This window comes from Galleria mellonella, unplaced genomic scaffold, assembly GCF_026898425.1.
Source record: "Galleria mellonella isolate WM207_F2 unplaced genomic scaffold, CSIRO_AGI_GalMel_v1 utg44, whole genome shotgun sequence".
NCBI lineage: Eukaryota > Metazoa > Arthropoda > Insecta > Lepidoptera > Pyralidae > Galleria > Galleria mellonella.
This window is the reverse complement of record NW_026442100.1, coordinates 5680466-5698231: the sequence shown is the minus strand read 5'-3', so window position 1 is coordinate 5698231 and position 17766 is coordinate 5680466. Positions and strand designations below refer to the sequence as shown.

General features: G+C 36.1%; 2 protein-coding genes across 2 annotated transcripts; both read left to right on the top strand.

The window, feature by feature from the left end:
- The first annotated feature begins 5759 nt into the window (after positions 1 to 5759).
- LOC113518976 (facilitated trehalose transporter Tret1-like) lies at positions 5760 to 10652 on the top strand. Its single transcript, XM_026904017.3, has 3 exons — positions 5760 to 6070; positions 7544 to 7682; positions 8436 to 10652. The coding sequence occupies exons 1-3, from the start codon at positions 5981 to 5983 to the stop codon at positions 9722 to 9724; spliced, it is 1518 nt and encodes a 505-aa protein (XP_026759818.3). The 5' UTR covers positions 5760 to 5980; the 3' UTR covers positions 9725 to 10652.
- A 1433-nt stretch (positions 10653 to 12085) lies between these two features.
- On the top strand, positions 12086 to 16438 carry LOC113518975 (facilitated trehalose transporter Tret1-like). The gene is made up of 3 exons (XM_026904016.2): positions 12086 to 12225; positions 13254 to 13392; positions 15136 to 16438. Exons 1-3 carry the CDS (start codon positions 12136 to 12138, stop codon positions 16425 to 16427), a joined length of 1521 nt encoding a protein of 506 aa, XP_026759817.2. The 5' UTR covers positions 12086 to 12135; the 3' UTR covers positions 16428 to 16438.
- The last annotated feature ends 1328 nt before the right edge of the window (positions 16439 to 17766 follow it).

The following is a 17766-nucleotide window of genomic DNA, read 5'->3' as shown; positions in this document are numbered from 1 at the left end:
TTAATGTAACGTTATCGCCAATTGCCGGGAGGTCTTGAAAATTATTAAAGTTGCTGACTTCAAACAAAATTGAAGCACTAAATTATTTAAATTTCAGTGTTACCATATTATAAATATTTCCATAAATAGGGTAAATAAAAGATCACAGAGTCGCATTCAACTAATTATGTCAAGATATTTTATTCAGGACGAGTTAGAATAAATGAGAATTTAATAAAAATAATCAAATTTAATAATAATAATAATGCCGTCTCGGAACAGAACCTAGCCAACAGAGTTCGGTACATACAGCGCTCTGGTATGTTTAGCGCGACCGAACTCGAACGATTGCGAAGTGAAGTTGTTCCAGAAGCAAACTCCGCGACCGTAGAGCAACCCATCTCAGACGTGCTACCTAGCGTAGAGGTGGTTGCCGAAACGCTTTCAGAAGCGGATGCGGACGGAACAACTTCCCAGGATATAGAGCATATGAGGAGCATACTAGAGGAGGCGATTCTAGAGATCCGAAGAACTCCCCTCGAAGAGAGACCGAAGCTTCCCCGGATATATCCAAATGTGGCGACGCGGGATGCCATTGAGGCCACAAATGGACTGCTGCCTCAGTACCTTGAGGGCAGCGGTGACCTGGGAGAGACGAGTTCAATCCTGTTTGGCGCTGCGTTGGCAGTATGCCGATATACCGGCGCAAAAATGCCCCGGGCTGGACGTAATATCCAAAGGGATAATATGAAACCAGCCTGGAAAAGAAGGATTGAACGACGGATCGCCCAGGCCAGAGTCCTCATTGGTAGACTGCTCTGCTTCAGGGAGGGCAACACACGCCCGAGAATTATGCGCTCCGTAAAAGAGGCCTTTGCTGGGACAGGTGTACGTCTGTTCCAGCCGGACTTCGGGCACAAACTTACGGAGCGCATAGATGAACTGAAGCAGAAGATCGCTGCATGGGGGAAGCGACTCCGACGGTACTCTGAGAGGGTTGAGAGGTATCAACAGAATCGCCTCTTTATGAGTGATCAACGGAAGTTTTATAGGAACTTGGAGCGCCCAAAACTACAGCCCACAGGACAAAGACCCGAAACAGCCAATTTCGTCGCCTTCTGGAGACAGCTGTGGTCTGAACCTGTGGAACATGAGGAGGGCGCATGGATGCACGATGTTGAGGAAGCATGTGCTCGAATAACGCCGATGAACGCCATTGCCATTACGGAGGAAGACGTGGTTGCCGCGATCCGTCGGGCTCCGAACTGGAAAAGTCCGGGGATCGACGGATTGCAGCACTACTGGTTAAAGGCGTTCTCGGCCAGCCATGCGACCTTAGCCGTGCAATTCCAGAGTGCCCTCGAAAACAGGACGCTCCCGAACTTCCTTACAACCGGGATCACTCATTTAGCTCCTAAGACGGACGATACCGCGGATCCATCTAAATATCGCCCCATCACTTGTCTTACGACAATATATAAGACGTTAACATCCGTTCTGAGCGCTAAGATCTCTCGTCATGTGTACGAGAATAAGATCCTATCTAGCGCTCAGAACGGATGCAGGGGCGGTAGCCGCGGATCGAAGGAGCTGCTCCTCATTGATGCTGTCGCTGGGCACGTGGTCAAGCGGAACCGTCGGAATTTCTCCGCCGCCTGGATAGATTATAAAAAGGCGTTCGATTCCGTGCCCCATTCATGGCTCCGGAGGATACTCGAGCTGTACAAGATCGACGGTACAGTTCGAGTGTTCTTGGAGGCATGCATGAGGCAGTGGACGACGATCCTGACTATCCAGGGCGAGCGATTGACGGATACCGCTGACCGGATAGAGATAAAGAGAGGAATATTCCAGGGCGATTGTTTGAGTCCACTTTGGTTTTGCCTGTCCCTGAATCCACTCAGTACTTTACTGGAGAATTCGGGGACTGGATTTCAGTATCGGAGAGGAGGTACACGAGTGTCTCACCTTCTGTACATGGATGACTTGAAACTGCTAGCTCCGAGCGTCGAACGCCTGACGGAGCTGCTAAATATCGTAAACGATTATAGCAGCTCTATTAGGATGGCGCTCGGAATAGACAAGTGCGCGGTCCTCCATGTGCAGAGGGGACGGGTCACTCAAACTGAAGGGATCGCCACAGATCCCTCTAATATTAAAACCCTCTCCGAGGCTGAAACATACCGATATCTGGGCATGTCACAAAACATCGGTGTGAAGGAGACGGATATGAAACAGTCAGTCCGCGAGGAATTTTTTGCGCGCCTTACAAGAGTACTGAAAAGTTCTTTGTCGGGCGCCAATAAAATCCGAGCTTATGACGGCTGGGTCATACCCGTACTCCTTTACACTTTTGGCGTGCTCAGATGGTCTCAAACCGAACTCGAAGCCCTGGATCGGAAAGTCCGCACAACTATGACCCTCCATAGAATGCATCACCCGAAATCGTCAGTCATGAGACTGTATATCCCGCGGAAAGCTGGTGGTCGAGGCTTGTTAAGCGTTAAGACCATGCACAACCGCGAGATTGACAGCCTCAGGACATATTTTCTGGAGAAAAGAGACGAGGGTTTGCATAGAGAGGTCATAGAATGTGACAAAGGATTCACCCCTCTTTCTCTGGCTAAAGAGGACTGGCGAAAACCCGAAGTTTTGGGTACCTCTCAGCGGGAGGCCGTATGGAAAGAGAAGGAGTTGCACGGAAGGTTCTTCAAAGCCCTTCACGGGCCGTACGTAAACACGAAGACCTCCGTGCACTGGCTACAGTTCGGTGATCTCTTCGGAGAGACCGAGGGTTTTGTCTGTGCAATACAGGATCAGGTGGTTAAGACGAACAATTACCGAAAGCACATTCTGAAGGATGGCACTGAGGACATCTGTCGAGCATGTCGCCATCCTGGTGAGTCACTCAGACATGTGCTTTCGGGTTGTTCAGCTCTTGCCAACACAGAGTACTTGCACAGGCACAACCAGGTAGCCAAAATACTCCATCAAGAGCTAGCTCTGAAGTACGGCCTCGCGAATGAGAGGTTGCCGTACTATAAGTACGAGCCCCAGCCGGTCCTCGAAAGCGACAGCGTCAGGCTCTACTGGGACCGATCCATCATCACGGACAGGACTGTTCTTGCGAACAAACCTGATATCGTGGTGATGGACCGGGCACTTTCGAGGGTGTTTTTGGTGGATGTCACCATACCGCATGACGAGAACCTCGTGAAAGCCGAAACCGAGAAGAAGAGAAAATATCTCGACCTGGCTCACGAGGTGACCGAAATGTGGGGGGTGACATCTACCGAAATCATCCCAATCGTTATGTCGGTGAACGGTCTTATCCCAACCAGTCTGGAACAACATCTCAGACGGTTGGGATTCCGAGGCGGCTCACTCCCGGGAAAGATGCAGAAAGCGGTGCTCTTAGATTCTGCCCGCATTGTACGCCGGTTTCTCTCCCTGGGGCCCTGAACCCCGGCCGACTGTGCTTCTGCCAGGGGTTAGTTGCCATCTCCTCTCCTTAAGAGGGGAGATGAGAATTTTGGTAAAATTTAAAAATAATAATGCAATTTCAAGATACATATACATTACATATTGGTTCACAGTAAATGTCTCTGGGCTCCATGGTAGGAAAAGCCTGTGTTGTAACTACAAGGTACCGGCAATAAGGCATACAACTGTAGACCTCAGGGCAACACAAGAGGGGCATTATGCACGTGATAGTATATTCTGTGATGTCTAAGGTCCGTTTCTAAGTTATAGACAACAATTAGCATTTTTCTACAGGTGAGCTCCCAACATGTGTTCTAAATTATATATATATATATATATATATATATATATATATATATATATATATATATATATATATATATATATATATATATATATATATATATATTATAAATACTGTGTCCTAAATGAGTAACCTACTGATAATGCCAAACTTTCAATGCACAATTATATAATATAAGTAAGTGTATATATGGCGGACTTAACACCTGTAGTGTTAGCCGTAAGCCGCTAAGAGGTAACAAACAACTCCTTTTCAAATTTATAATATTTTTAAAATTAAATTTATAAAAAAATATATATAATATTCTTCCTTTTCGTAATTTCACCAACAGCATTCGAGCTTTGCTTTATTATATACTACCATATTATTATTTTATCTTTGATATTACTATAATATTATATCATCAGTTTTTAAACCTAGATTTTTTTTCATAAAAATGCTCCAACTTAAAAAATATTAAACTAACAGCAGAATCAAGCCTATCGTTAACAAAAATAATCATCAATATCGACTCGGAATTAGCGACGTAATGACATAAAAAAATGTTTAAAAATTGTGTATTAACATGTTATCAGGATCACCAATGCGCACTTGACACCTCTAGTGTTACAGGCGTCTATAGGCTATGATATGGCAGTGAGTATATATATTTGTTTACCATGTCTGTGGCATACAAACATATAGTCATATATAAAAAAAGCCAGTCAAGTGCGAGTCGGACTTGCGCAACGAGAGTTCCCTACAAATTCATCCAGTTTAATTCTATTTTGTGAAATAATTACAAAATTACTGTTTTCTGCTTTTTATTTTAATTGTGCTACATGACATTGCTTCTTGTCAAATTTCGTGATTCTAGGTCAACGGAAAGTATCTTATAGGTTTTGATTCCCTTTGCGAATATCAAAATATGCGATATAAATGGAACATAAACGACCGTATTTTTTGACTGCGTCGAGTTAAAAGCTTGATTTTTTCACTGCTTTAAAATATTGCAGATATGAGTATATGATATTAATATCAACTTGATACCTTTTCACGCATTCTTAATAAAAAAAAGTCCTTGACAGACGGACAGACAACGAAGTAAGTGATCTTATAAGGGTTTCGTTATTCCCTTTGGAAGTACGAAACTCTGAAAAAGAAAAAGTACACACTAATAAGAAAAGAAAAATGTCTATTAAAATCACAGGCCATAATATTGTATAAATCTTTGCGTACAATTTATTAAGCCCCTTGGTGTATAAAATTTTGTAATCCTATTTGCTGTTAAATAATCACACTACATTCGAGTCTATTCATTTAATAGATAAAACAAAATCGCAGGTGTGTATAACCTGTAAGCTTTCGACAATCGAAAGAGAGGGTCGTTCACCCAACTTTAATTCGAACTTCGGCCTACAAAGCGACGAGTGTGATGGATTGCTTACAACCGGATCGCACTCCTGTATTGCGTTGGAAATGACACGAGAGAATCTTCTAGTCAACGCACCTATGCGTTATATAAATTGTGTATCTGATATTAGATATAACGTTCGTCTTCTTTATGGTTCTATTTCTGATCTGTTTTGAATGTTAATACAAAATCTATTATAGTAACAACTAGCTTTTACTCGTGACTTCATCTGCATAATTGGGATATTTTTACCAGTGGGAGACTTTATACAAAAGTTGTTTGCTTGGGCATCTCTTGTCCAATTCGTGTTTCAACAGTGAAGCAGTTGTGTTTGCATAGCTGTAGTTCGGTTTGAAGGATGGGATTTGGCAGTGAATTGAAAGGTAAATAGGAATAACACCTGAGTCCACAGTAATGCCAACGTATGGGGGGTATCTTAAACGAAATAGTACACTCTGTACGTCCATGGTACTGCTTATGTCTATAGGTGACGGTTATCATTTTCCATCAGGTGGGCCGTCAGCTTGTTTGTCATTCTAAGTTGTATAAAAAAAAAGTTTGGGTAAAAATCGAAGTTCACATCTAGCAACTCTGAAAGTAATACAATTTCAGAGTACATTCTTGCAAATATTGTAACAACTATGACCAATTTATTCCACGATATTGTCATTCGCCACAACTGAGTAATCATCGTTGTGTATTTGAATCGTTTAGGATTGTTGAATAGGTTTTTTTTTTAATACTAATATTGAAGTTATATTTCTTGTACATTGAACGTGCATGCTATTGTTTGTCTTATCGGCTATTACTTTTAATTTACTATGAATAATTGTGATTATGAAGAAATAAAAACAAATGAAGGGAAAGAAGCTGAGAATAATAAGTTGTGGAGGAAACCATTATTTCGTCAGGTAAATATTATTTAGGTATTTTGATGTTAGACATATTTTTTTTTTGTTGTTGTTGATATTACTCTGTTTTATAGAGTGCCATAATTCGAAAAATTTGGTTCCTCTATCCGTAACATAGTACAGATATCTTGATACATAGGTATACTTAAGTATTTTGATTTTGTACTACTATCTAAAGTACCATATTTCGAATTAGTAAATGTTGCAAAAACGACACCGTTTCGGTCATGTACCAACGACTTGAGTTATTTTTATTTTAAATCGTAACTGCTTAATCTATTTCGATAAAATCTATAACTGAATTTTTGTCAGATAAAAAATCCAAATGACGGATTTATGAAGCAACAAACTTAAAAAATACACCCGATTTAAGAGCTTCCTTTTTTCTGAAGTCGGTTGGAAATTATGTCCTCGGTCACGACGCATTATAGATATCTTGATTTCTTAATTAATTATATATCATTATTTATATTTAATATTTATATTAAATATAAATAATAATTAAATATATATATATATATATATATATATATATATATATATATATATATATATATATATATATATATATATATATATATATATATATATATAACTTAAATTTAAATCCATATTATTAGAAAAACACTTGTACGCTTCCACAACTTTTTTTATAATTAATTCCTAACCAGTTTCGCCATTCAAAGTATTTTCGAAGATTTATTTAAATGTGTTTCCTTCGTCTAATCAAATGAAGAAACAAAAGTCTTCCAAGAACAAGAAGATAGTAGGCAGGTTTTATTTCAAAGGATGATAATGAAATGGTAATCCCACCTGCGCTAACGGTACACCGTGATGATACCTGGAATTCAGCACGATGGTTTCCAGGGAGAACCACGTGGAGGTATATATATATATATATATATATATATATATATATATATATATATATATATATATATATATATATATATATATATATATATATATATATATATATATATATATATATATAAATTTAATAAACTTACTACGTTTGTCGTTACTGATTGTCTCGCCTTTTAATGCCAGATGAGAAGCTAGGACGCAAAGCGCCATACTCTCCCTATAGGATATATTCGGATAAAGTCGAAACAATTGCCGCAAACGTAGTGAGTTCATTACATAGATATTGTTTAAGTTTTAAAAATAATAATACTGCGATTGATTGTAGTTAGATGTTTGCATTAGTCATAGTATCCTTTTACTTTTTTTATTAACTCAACTTTTTGAAAAAAGCAACCGCTGCTTCTAGCTCGTTCTTCTCACCTGAAAATGCATACCGAACTGGACGGTAGATTAATAAAAAAAAAAAAAAAAAAAAAAAAAAAAAAAAAAAGACTTTCCAAACTACTTATATTTCAAGTTATTGGTATAAATAATATTTATAATTTATTTTAATGTTTTATATGTTATATCTTTCAGGAATACATTGTTGTACCTCGTATATTACAGGTGCTGGTATGCAGTGCAATATGGATAAATTTCTTTTACGCCGGCCTGTCCCTGGGGGCACCGACAGTGTTCATACCACAAATAAGACAAAATGAGGAATCCTTCGGCTCCATCAACACTGAGATGGCAACGTGGCTAAGTAATTTATTATTATATTTTTTTATACAACTTAGAATGTCAAACAAGCTAACGGCACACCTGATGTAAAGTGGTAACCGCCACCTACAGATATGAGCAGTACCATGGACATAATAGGGTATACTCTTTTGACCATGATACCCCCCATTAGTTGCCATTCCTGAGGACCAAGGTGTTAGTCCTTTACACCTTGTAAATTTATTACCATATCCCACCCTTCAAACCGAAACTCAACCATGCAAACGATTGTTCCACGGTAGAAACATGAATGGGACAGAGGTACCGAAGTAAAAGACTATGTATGGGTATGCGATCCCGGCCACCCGATCCACTGTAGTTCCTTTCCCACATTTTATGTTTGTTATCCCTGTTATTTAGCAATTTCCTTTTTTTTTTTCCAATGTTCCGAGCATGCGGCTTCACCTTTTTTCATCAATCCTTTCTCCATACCGTAGGTGGTGGAAACCAACAACATATGTATTCCCAGAGGGTTGACGTCAAACAGTGCCATGGACATAACAGAGTATACTGTTTCGCCCATGATACCCCACATGTGTTGCCATTCCTGAGGACACAGATGTTATTCCTCTGTACCTAGTAAATTCACGCCATATCCCACCCTTCAAACCGAAACACAGCTATGCAAACACAACTGCTTCACGGTTGAAACACGAATAGGACAGAGGTACCCAAGCAATCGACTTTTGTACAAAGTCTCCCTCTGGTATTTATTTGTACATGTACTTTTTTACAGCTTCTATTCTGGGCTTCGGATCAGCGATATGGATTCCTGTTTTATCCGTATCGTCACAAGCCTTAGGACGAAGGATACCATACATAGTAATATGTGTTTTGTGTCTTATTGCATCTATCCTATTATATTATAGTAGAACTGTAATCCACATTTTAGTAAGTGAATTAATTGCAAGTACGTCATTCAGCGCCCAGATAATATTACTCATATTGATTTTCTCTGAGTATACATCACCTCAGTATAGAGGAGTGTTTCTAACATTAAAATCTGCTACATTTTCTTGGGGAGTCTGGGTGTCCAATGCGATTGGGACATACTTTTATTGGAAAAATATTGCTTTACTGGAAATAATTTGTTCACTGTATACTATTATAGTTGCATTTATTATCCCAGAGTCTCCTCTCTGGTTAGCATATAAAGGTAAATTTGAAGAGTGTGAAATATCGCATCGTTGGCTTAAAGGAACTGATGAAGGAGCCGAGGAAGAACTTAAAGAATTGATCAATTTTTATAAAGAAAATAATAATGCTAATAACGAAACTGTATGTAAAATGGATGATGTTAAATATTTTATTATGAATATTAAATCTAAAGAAATATATAAACCCATTCTATTGTCTTTGCTTCTACAGTTGTTATATCACTGTACAGGTAAACTGATGTGCAGTGTCTATGTATTGGATATTGTTAGAGAAATATGTAATAGTGAATCAATGGCGTACATGGCTATGCTTATATTGGATGGCATAACAGTGGTAGGCATGTACCTTGGCTGCGCACTGGCAAAAATTTTAAAGAGAAAAACCTTATTTATTACCTCTACTTTCGTAGGTATCATATTTTTATTTTTAGTATCAGCTTATCTGTATGCTGTAAAATATTCTATAGTTTCAGAAAACAAATTTGTGACGTTAGGTTTACTAATGATGTATTCGCTTGGTATTTCTTCAGGTGCCCTGATATTGTTATTAACGATTATTGGTGAAATGCTACCGTTGAAGTTTCGAAATACATGTAGTTGTATAGTAGGTATAAATGATACACTTTTATTAGGTATATGTCTAAAATTTTCACCATATGTATTCGATATGTTAGGTTTACCTGCCGCTTTTCTCTTATGCGCTGTATTAACTTCTATTTGCTTGTATCTAGTCGGCTTATATATACCAGAGACAAAGGATAAGACGCTGCAGGAAATAGCATCAACTATTTGTGGGAAAGATGATGTGAAACTCGAAGAAATTAATTATAATTTTGCCAAAAATAATGAAAAATTAATTGAGAAATAATATTTTTATAAGTAATGTAAATACTAAGTATAATTACTTTAATTTTGGTAATATATTAATTAAAATTCATTTATTACGTCAAATTCAAACAAATTTTATTCAATTAGATTTGTTTACAAGCACATTTAAATCGTAATTTTTTATGAATTCGGAAAGTTGTTATCTGTTAAGAAAAGCTCGTAAGAAACTCAACAATTACTCTTTTAAATCTCTATTAACATTATGTAAATTTATTTAAATGTACTATGTCTAAAATTACATGGTCATTGAAAAGCCCGTGCTTGATCGACTAAGACCATGCACGGTTGTCGTTCAAGTAATCGTTTAGTGTGTAATAAGGCTTGTTCAATATATATATATATATTTTTATAATAACAGTTTTAAATTTATTAAAAGGTAGATCCAAAATATCCATCGGTATCTTTTAATAATATTCAATGCTCATTCTTATAAAAAACATATTCACTTTTTCTAAACTATCGTTTGGAACTGCAACTTTGAATTTGTATCTAGTGTTAAGATTATTAGGCTTCCTATTTTTAAGAAACAGATGGTGTTTCCTGTATATACACAAAATGTTTGCATTTATGTATAACAAAGTTACGGTAAGAATATTTGCTTTTTTAAATTTCTCTCTCAGTGTTTCATTTTTCATTGAATAAATCGCGCGAATTGTACATTTTTGTAATACAAATATGCTTAATATATGGATGTCGGCTGCATTATCCCATAATAATATTTCATATAGACAGTATACTATGAAGGTATGTAAAATAAATTGCTCTCAGCAATAACACCGTCTTACTGTACTTATACAATTGTATCGTTGAGTTTGTAAATTGTCTTGCTTATTCCCTATATTGTATAATGCTAAATAAAGTATACTCATTCATTCATTCATTCAATAAACGGATCTGGCAGTCTCAATATTAGTATACTATTTAACCCAGACATAACTCACAGCATACTCGTACGCCGCAGTTCATAATTCAGTTACAAGGTTTTGAATGTGGGAACCCCATTAGGTTTTATTATCAAGAGTGACTCCAAGAATTAGATAGATAGATAATTTTATTTGCATTACTTACAGCACACAAATTACAACATAGAGATAACATAAATAAAAAAAATCAAAATGCAACTGGTTCGTTATTTAATTTAAAATAATACACAGATAGAATTAGAATTACAGTAAACAGTATGACAGTTAGAAAAAAAAGGTAACTTATGCATTTTGTTTGTTTTTGGAAATTAATTTTGAAGCGTTCAATGTCAAAAATCAAGTGGTTCGTTATTTAATTTCACAGTAGAATTAGAATTATGTATATTAGAAAAAGAAAATTTTATGCATTTTGTTTGTTGGCATTCAATATTACATTACTTCTGTATATTCGAAATCAATCTGGTGAAAAGTGACAATAATCGCTACAGATATAAACAACACTATGAATTTTCTATCGAATTTATCACGAGGAGTGCTCTGAGGAATTGCTCGGATTGATACCTGCCGCTAATTTTCACCACCGTACAACCCACCATAAACTAAAGTTTCATCCTAACCAACTGGACGAGTGACGGTCTTCCACCGTGCGTTTATCAAGGCACTTTTGTCCACGTACAACCATTCTTTGGAATCAACTTCCAGCAGCCGTATTTCCCAACCAATACGACATCATAACCTTCTAGAAAAGAGCATATTCCTTTTTAAAAGGCCCGCAGCACACCTGCAATGCCGTCGGTGTTGTGAGTGATCATGGGCAGCGATAGTCACTTACCATCAGGTGAGGCGTATACTCGTTTGCCCCCTTAGTACCTTTCATGTGTACATTTCTAAGGGCTATATTGTTATACTTTCGTAAACATCAATTTAGCCGCGTGACCACAGAATCGAAAGGACCACCCCTTTCTTTCCCATGGGTGTCGTAAGAGGCGACTAAGGGAACTTAATGGTTGAGTGATCGGCCTAACTCCAGTTGTCAACCCAACATGACAACTATTAATAAAACCCCCCAAGGGGGAGGTCTATGCTCAGCAGTGGCTGATAAACCATCAATTTCATTGCTAAATCCCATCCTTTTAACTGAAACATAGAAGTGCAAGATTACAAGCACGGCCACGTAGCTGGATAAAAATGAGACGGAGCTATCTAGGCAGATGTTTTTGTTACTAAATGTACCTGGTAATAGTTCTTGTGTACTGGGAATATAAACCTATTAAGGCAACATGAATTAATCCCACGACAATGTCATTTAATGCACCTGAGTAATTATTAATGCAATATATTTATATCGAGTATTGAGTAAATATCGGGTATTGTTGAGCAAATTTTTATTTTTGCAACAGTAGTTACATTACTTATATATTTAACGCATGTGTTGTTATTTAACGTAAAGAATAAATTAAATTTTATTATGAATAATTGTGATTATGAAGTAATAAATGCAAATGAAGGAGAAGATGCAGGGAATAACAAGTTGTCAAGGAAACCCTTATTTCGTCAGGTAAATATTATTTAGACATTTTGATGTTAAAAACTGTTTTTATTTGATATTGCTCTGTTTTTAGAGTCCCGTAATTTGAACAATATGGTTACTAAGTAAAAAGAGTGACTTTAGTGGCAATAAAATATATATAGATATCTTGATAGTTTAAATTCATTACATCAATTATATGGTATTATTTAAAACACTCAAACTTGGCCGTATGGAGACGGCATAAAATAGGCCAACACTTCCTTTCTCTTGACTATCGTAAGAAGCGACTAAGAGAACTTAATGGTAGAGTTATGAGCAACTGCGTCCGTCTTTAAACATTTCTAGAAGCCTAACCGCGTTTGTCAATCCACCTACCAAGCAAGGCGAATACTGGCAAAACTCCTTTATTAAAACATTTATATTATTAAATAAAGTGAAAATATTTCAAATAACGTTATAATAAAAACTGGTAAGTATCTTTAAAATTTTTAATTTAAAAATCGAACTCGACCGCGTTGTTCGTTAGAAATGTAAAATAACATCAACGATAAATACAGTAACAATTGACAAGGAATAGTAACTAAGTTTTTTTTTTTTATACAACTTAGAATGGCAAACAAGCTGATGGCCCACCTGATGGAAAGTGGTAACCGTCGCCTATAGACATGAGCAGTACCATGGACATAACAGAGTATACTGTTTCGCCCATGATTGACCCCCCATGCGTTGCCGTTCCTGAGGACTCAGGTGTTATTCCTCTGTACCCAGTAAATTCACGCCATATCCCACCCTTCAAACAGAAACACAGCTATGCAAACACAACTGCTTCACGGTAGCAACACGAGTGGGACAGAGGTACGCAATCGACTTTTGTACAAAGTCTCCCTCTGGTAGTAAAGTAATGAAGTAGTAAGTAACAGTAAGGAAGGGAATACTGAAATGATAGCAGATAGAGATGAATGGAAGAAAAAAATATATTACATCATCATTTATAGACGATCTCGTATTTCCGTGCGGTCCGGGCATAGAATAAAGTGTTTATCTATCTATTACAGTTGCTAGTGTGCAGTGGAATATGGACAACTTACTTTTACGCCGGACTATCTATGGGTGCACCGACAGTGTTCATACCACAAATAAGACAAAACATGGAATCCTTTGGCTCCATCAACACTGAGATGGCAACGTGGCTAAGTAATTCATTATTAGAATTAACATCTTACTATCTGTCAACAAGTTTAACAATACTTGCACACGTAAAATAAACGACATTAATCGTAACAAAAGACCATAAGTCTCATCAAAAAATAGGTCAATTTAACATTCATAAAAAGATAAAAAGTAATGTATCTGTAAACTAACATTATAATGGCTCTTCCTTTATTATAATAAAAATATCATCATCATCACCTTCTTACCTTTTTCCCAATTATTATTTGGGGTCGGCGTAATATGTTTTTTTCTTCCATTCTTCTCTATTCCCATATCATCTTTTACAGAGTCACATCGATATGCACGACGCACCTTTTTGCTTTTATCTGTCCCATTCGTGTTTCAACCAAAATTGGCTTTCAGTAACTCACCAGAGGGAGATTTTGTACAAAAGTCGATTGCTTGGGTACCTCTGTCCCATTCGTGTTTTAACCGTGAAGCAGTTGTGTTTGCATGGCAGAATCACATTGATGTGGCAACGACGGGCGAAACAGTATACTCTGTTATGTGCATGATAATGTTTACAGGCGACGGTATCCATCTTTTGTTTGCCAATTTTAAAAAAACCTTAAATTAAAAAGATGTTTTGTTTGTAATTTGACATCTGTGTCAGTTTAGTTTTGTTTCGTTCGCTTTTTTGCTCCGTTGGTTTGCTTTGTATATATTTTTTATATAATTATATTATCTTTCTAAAAACACCGCGTTTCTATACCAGCATACAGTCCTTTCGCATACACATGTCTTTTTAGGTCTTTCCTATTATAATACATTTATAATATTATAAATTTTATAGATGAGAATAAATGGTTGTTTATTATTCTTTTATAAAAAAAAAAAAATACTGGACGGATTTGAACGATATTTAGTATATATATTGGATATTTTATAATAAAGATGCAAACGAAGCCGCAATACAAATAAAATGGGTCTATCTAAGCAATTATTCCATTTGTAAACACATAATGACATGTGCCAATAAACAATGAGATGTAATTTTTTAATTAATGTACGTGTAAATTTTGCAATAATCGGAAATAGTTGCAGCTCCTTTAATCTCAAATAAAATATAGAGTCATAAGAGAGCGAATTACATCAGTGGCAAAAGAATTATAAAAGGCCATTCAGAATTGACAAACAATTATAGCGTTACATAAAAAATCAAACGAATTGGGATCCTGCTTCTTAAGAAAGTCGTTTAAAAATGACGCAAATTTGGTATTGGTAGTAAAAATTTGAGCTGCTTACCTGTGCATTATATTGCTCTCTTTATTTATTGCACTGTAAAGCAACAAGGCGCGTTTATTATGTCAGTATGAACTATAAGATATTTTGTACTATATGATGCAATTGAAATCTCAGACACGTGAAGTGTTAAACTTTATGAAATTTCTGGAAAATATTTTAGTACTGGTACTAGCAATACATGTGGCATGGAAAGAATGTAGATATTGATATTGCCCATGAAGTTCATTTATATAGAGATCGGGTACAACTTTAAACCATACTATATGTGCAGTCACTTGTTTGATTATGGTAATACAGTCAAACAGGTCGATTGCATATTTGATTGATGAATTCAAATATAAATTAATTTCATTTAAGTAACATTTAATCTATTATTAATTTAAAATTTAATTACAATAACAGATTTATGTTTGTCGTTTCGATAATTTAAAAATAATCCAGTAATTAATTCTATTCATTTGTACATGTACTTTTTTACAGCTTCTATTCTGGGCTTCGGATCAGCGATATGGGTTCCTATTTTATCCATATCATCAAATTACTTGGGACGAAGGACACCATACAGAGTAATATGTGTTTTATGTTTTATTGCCTCTATCCTATTATATTATAGTAGAACTATAATGCACATTTTAATAAGTGAATTAATTGCAAGTACGTCATTCAGTGCCCAGATAACATTACTTCTATTGATTTTCTCTGAGTATACATCACCACAGTATAGAGGAGTGTTTTTAACATTAAAATCTGCTACTCTCCTTTGGGGAGTCTGGGTGTCCAATACGATTGGGACATACTTTTATTGGAAAGATATTGCTTTACTGCAAATAATTTGTTCCCTGTATACTATTATAGTTGCATTTATTATCCCAGAGTCTCCATTCTGGTTAGCATGTAAAGGTAAATTTGAAGAGTGTGAAATATCGCATCGTTGGCTTAAAGGAACTGATGAAAAGTCTGAAAAGGAATTGATTGATTTAATTGATTTCCACAAAGGAAACAATGATCGAGCTACTAACACAAGTATATCCAAAATGGACAGCATTAAAAATTTTTTCGTTTGTGTTAAGTCGAAGGAAATATATAAACCCATTTTGTTGTCTATGCTTATACAATTACTGTTTGAAACTACTGGTAAAATTATGTGCAGCATTTATATATTAGATCTTATTAAAGAAATATCTAATAGTGAATCTATGGCGTATACAACTATGTTAATATTGGATGCTATAACCGTACTGGCCTTGTATATCGGTTGTGGATTGTCTAAAATTTTAAGAAGAAAGGCCATGTTAACAGCAAGTACTTCAGTGGGAGTGATATTTTTGTTTTTTATATCTACTTATTTATATATGATCGAATATTCAACTGTCAATGAGAACAAATATGTAATTTTAGGATTTCTTATGATTTATTCACTCGGTATTGGATGCGGCCCCATGTTATTGATCTCCACTATTACCTGTGAAATATTACCTTTAAAATTTAGGAATACCTGTACTTGTATAATAAGTATGTACGATCGAATTTTAATGGGTTTAGGCTTAAAGTTTTCACCGTATATATTTTCTGTGCTAGGCTTGCCTAGTGCATTTTTCTTAAGCGGAGTCTTAACCTCTATTTGCTTATATCTTCTCAATATATATTTACCTGAGACAAAAGATAAAACACTTCAAGAAATTTCGTTAGCTATTTGTGGACAAGATGATAGAAACCATAAAATAATTAAATACAAATTTAGTAAAACAGAGGAAATATTAACTAGGGAATGAAATTCATAATAATAAGTTATATAAAACTGTAGTTATTTTGTTATATACTGAATAAAATAAATTTATTTAATTTAATAGTTTTTTTGTTTTTATTGTTATCGCTTTGTATGGTACTGTGTGAATAGCATGATAGAGGAAGACTTTGTACAAAAGTCGATTGCTTGGGTACCTCTGTCCCATTCGTGTTTCAACCGTGAAGTAGTTATGTTTGCATGGCTGTGTTTCAGTTTGAAGGGTGGGATATGGCGTGAATTTATTGGGTACAGAGGAATAACACCTGAGTCCTCAGGAATGGCAATGCATGGGAGATATCATGGGCGAAACAGTATACTCTGTTATGTCCATGGTACTGCTCATGTCTATAGCCGATGATTACCACTTACCATCAGGTGGGCCGTCAGCTTGTTTGCCATTCTAACTTGCATAAAAAAGTCACTTTTAAAAATAGTCAGTTATAAAAAAAAAGTTTTTGGGATCTTTGGCATCCATTGGGAAGTTTTCCCTCGAAGACGAATTGAAGTGAAAAAATGCGTTATAAAAATTTTGAAAACATAGAAGATATTCAGTAGAAAATACGCAGAACTTTTTGGAGTCAATTAAATGTAAATATTTGAACTGAAATTGTACGGGTCATTGCACATACGTATTGATTTTTTTTTTATGGATGAAAATGGAATGGCAGCCCCGCCTGCGCTAACGGTATACGCTGGCGGAGCACCAGTGAAGGGTGATAGATGAGAATGAAAACAGGCCAGTTAGCCCATCACTATAAATTCATCAGGAATTAACCATGATAGTTTTCAGGGGGAACCGCGTGGAGGTCGACCTAGTTGAGTATATTGCTAGCACTGGGATTCTCAATCTCCATTACTAACAATCTCGTTCCCCCCCACCATATATATTGACTTGAATGGACTTGAATCATCATCATCATATCAGCCTCCCGCTAGGGGAGTTTTGCCAGTGGTTGCCACGGTTGGCAGGCGGATTGTCAACCGCAGTTAGCCATTGGAGATGTTTTAAGAGGAACGCTGCTACCCATTCCTCGCCCTCCCTTAGTCGCCTTTTATGACACCCACGGGAAAGGAACGGGTGATCTATTCTATGCCGGGACCACACGGGAATTACGCAAATATAATTTTATTTAAATTTTCTGTATCGTTTATTTACTTACGTTTATTTTTTTACAACTTCAATTCTAGAGTTTAGACTGCCTAAAAGTATAAAACTGAAGTTTTTGTTGACTATATACACTTTAGTGGGAATGTATTTTTATTTTAAATGTTCACGAATCTGTTATATGATAAAATATTCTGTTACAGCAGAGAACAAATCTGTA

Bases quoted from the DNA above. Each gene is read 5' to 3' on its own strand.
- LOC113518975 (XM_026904016.2), top strand. From the start codon at position 12,136: ATGAATAATTGTGATTATGAAGTAATAAATGCAAATGAAGGAGAAGAT. The intron at 12,226-13,253 runs GTAAATATTATT...TATCTATTACAG, and splicing joins GGAAACCCTTATTTCGTCAG to TTGCTAGTGTGCAGTGGAAT. The intron at 13,393-15,135 runs GTAATTCATTAT...ACTTTTTTACAG, and splicing joins TGAGATGGCAACGTGGCTAA to CTTCTATTCTGGGCTTCGGA.
- LOC113518976 (XM_026904017.3), top strand. From the start codon at position 5,981: ATGAATAATTGTGATTATGAAGAAATAAAAACAAATGAAGGGAAAGAA. The intron at 6,071-7,543 runs GTAAATATTATT...CGTATATTACAG, and splicing joins GGAAACCATTATTTCGTCAG to GTGCTGGTATGCAGTGCAAT. The intron at 7,683-8,435 runs GTAATTTATTAT...ACTTTTTTACAG, and splicing joins TGAGATGGCAACGTGGCTAA to CTTCTATTCTGGGCTTCGGA.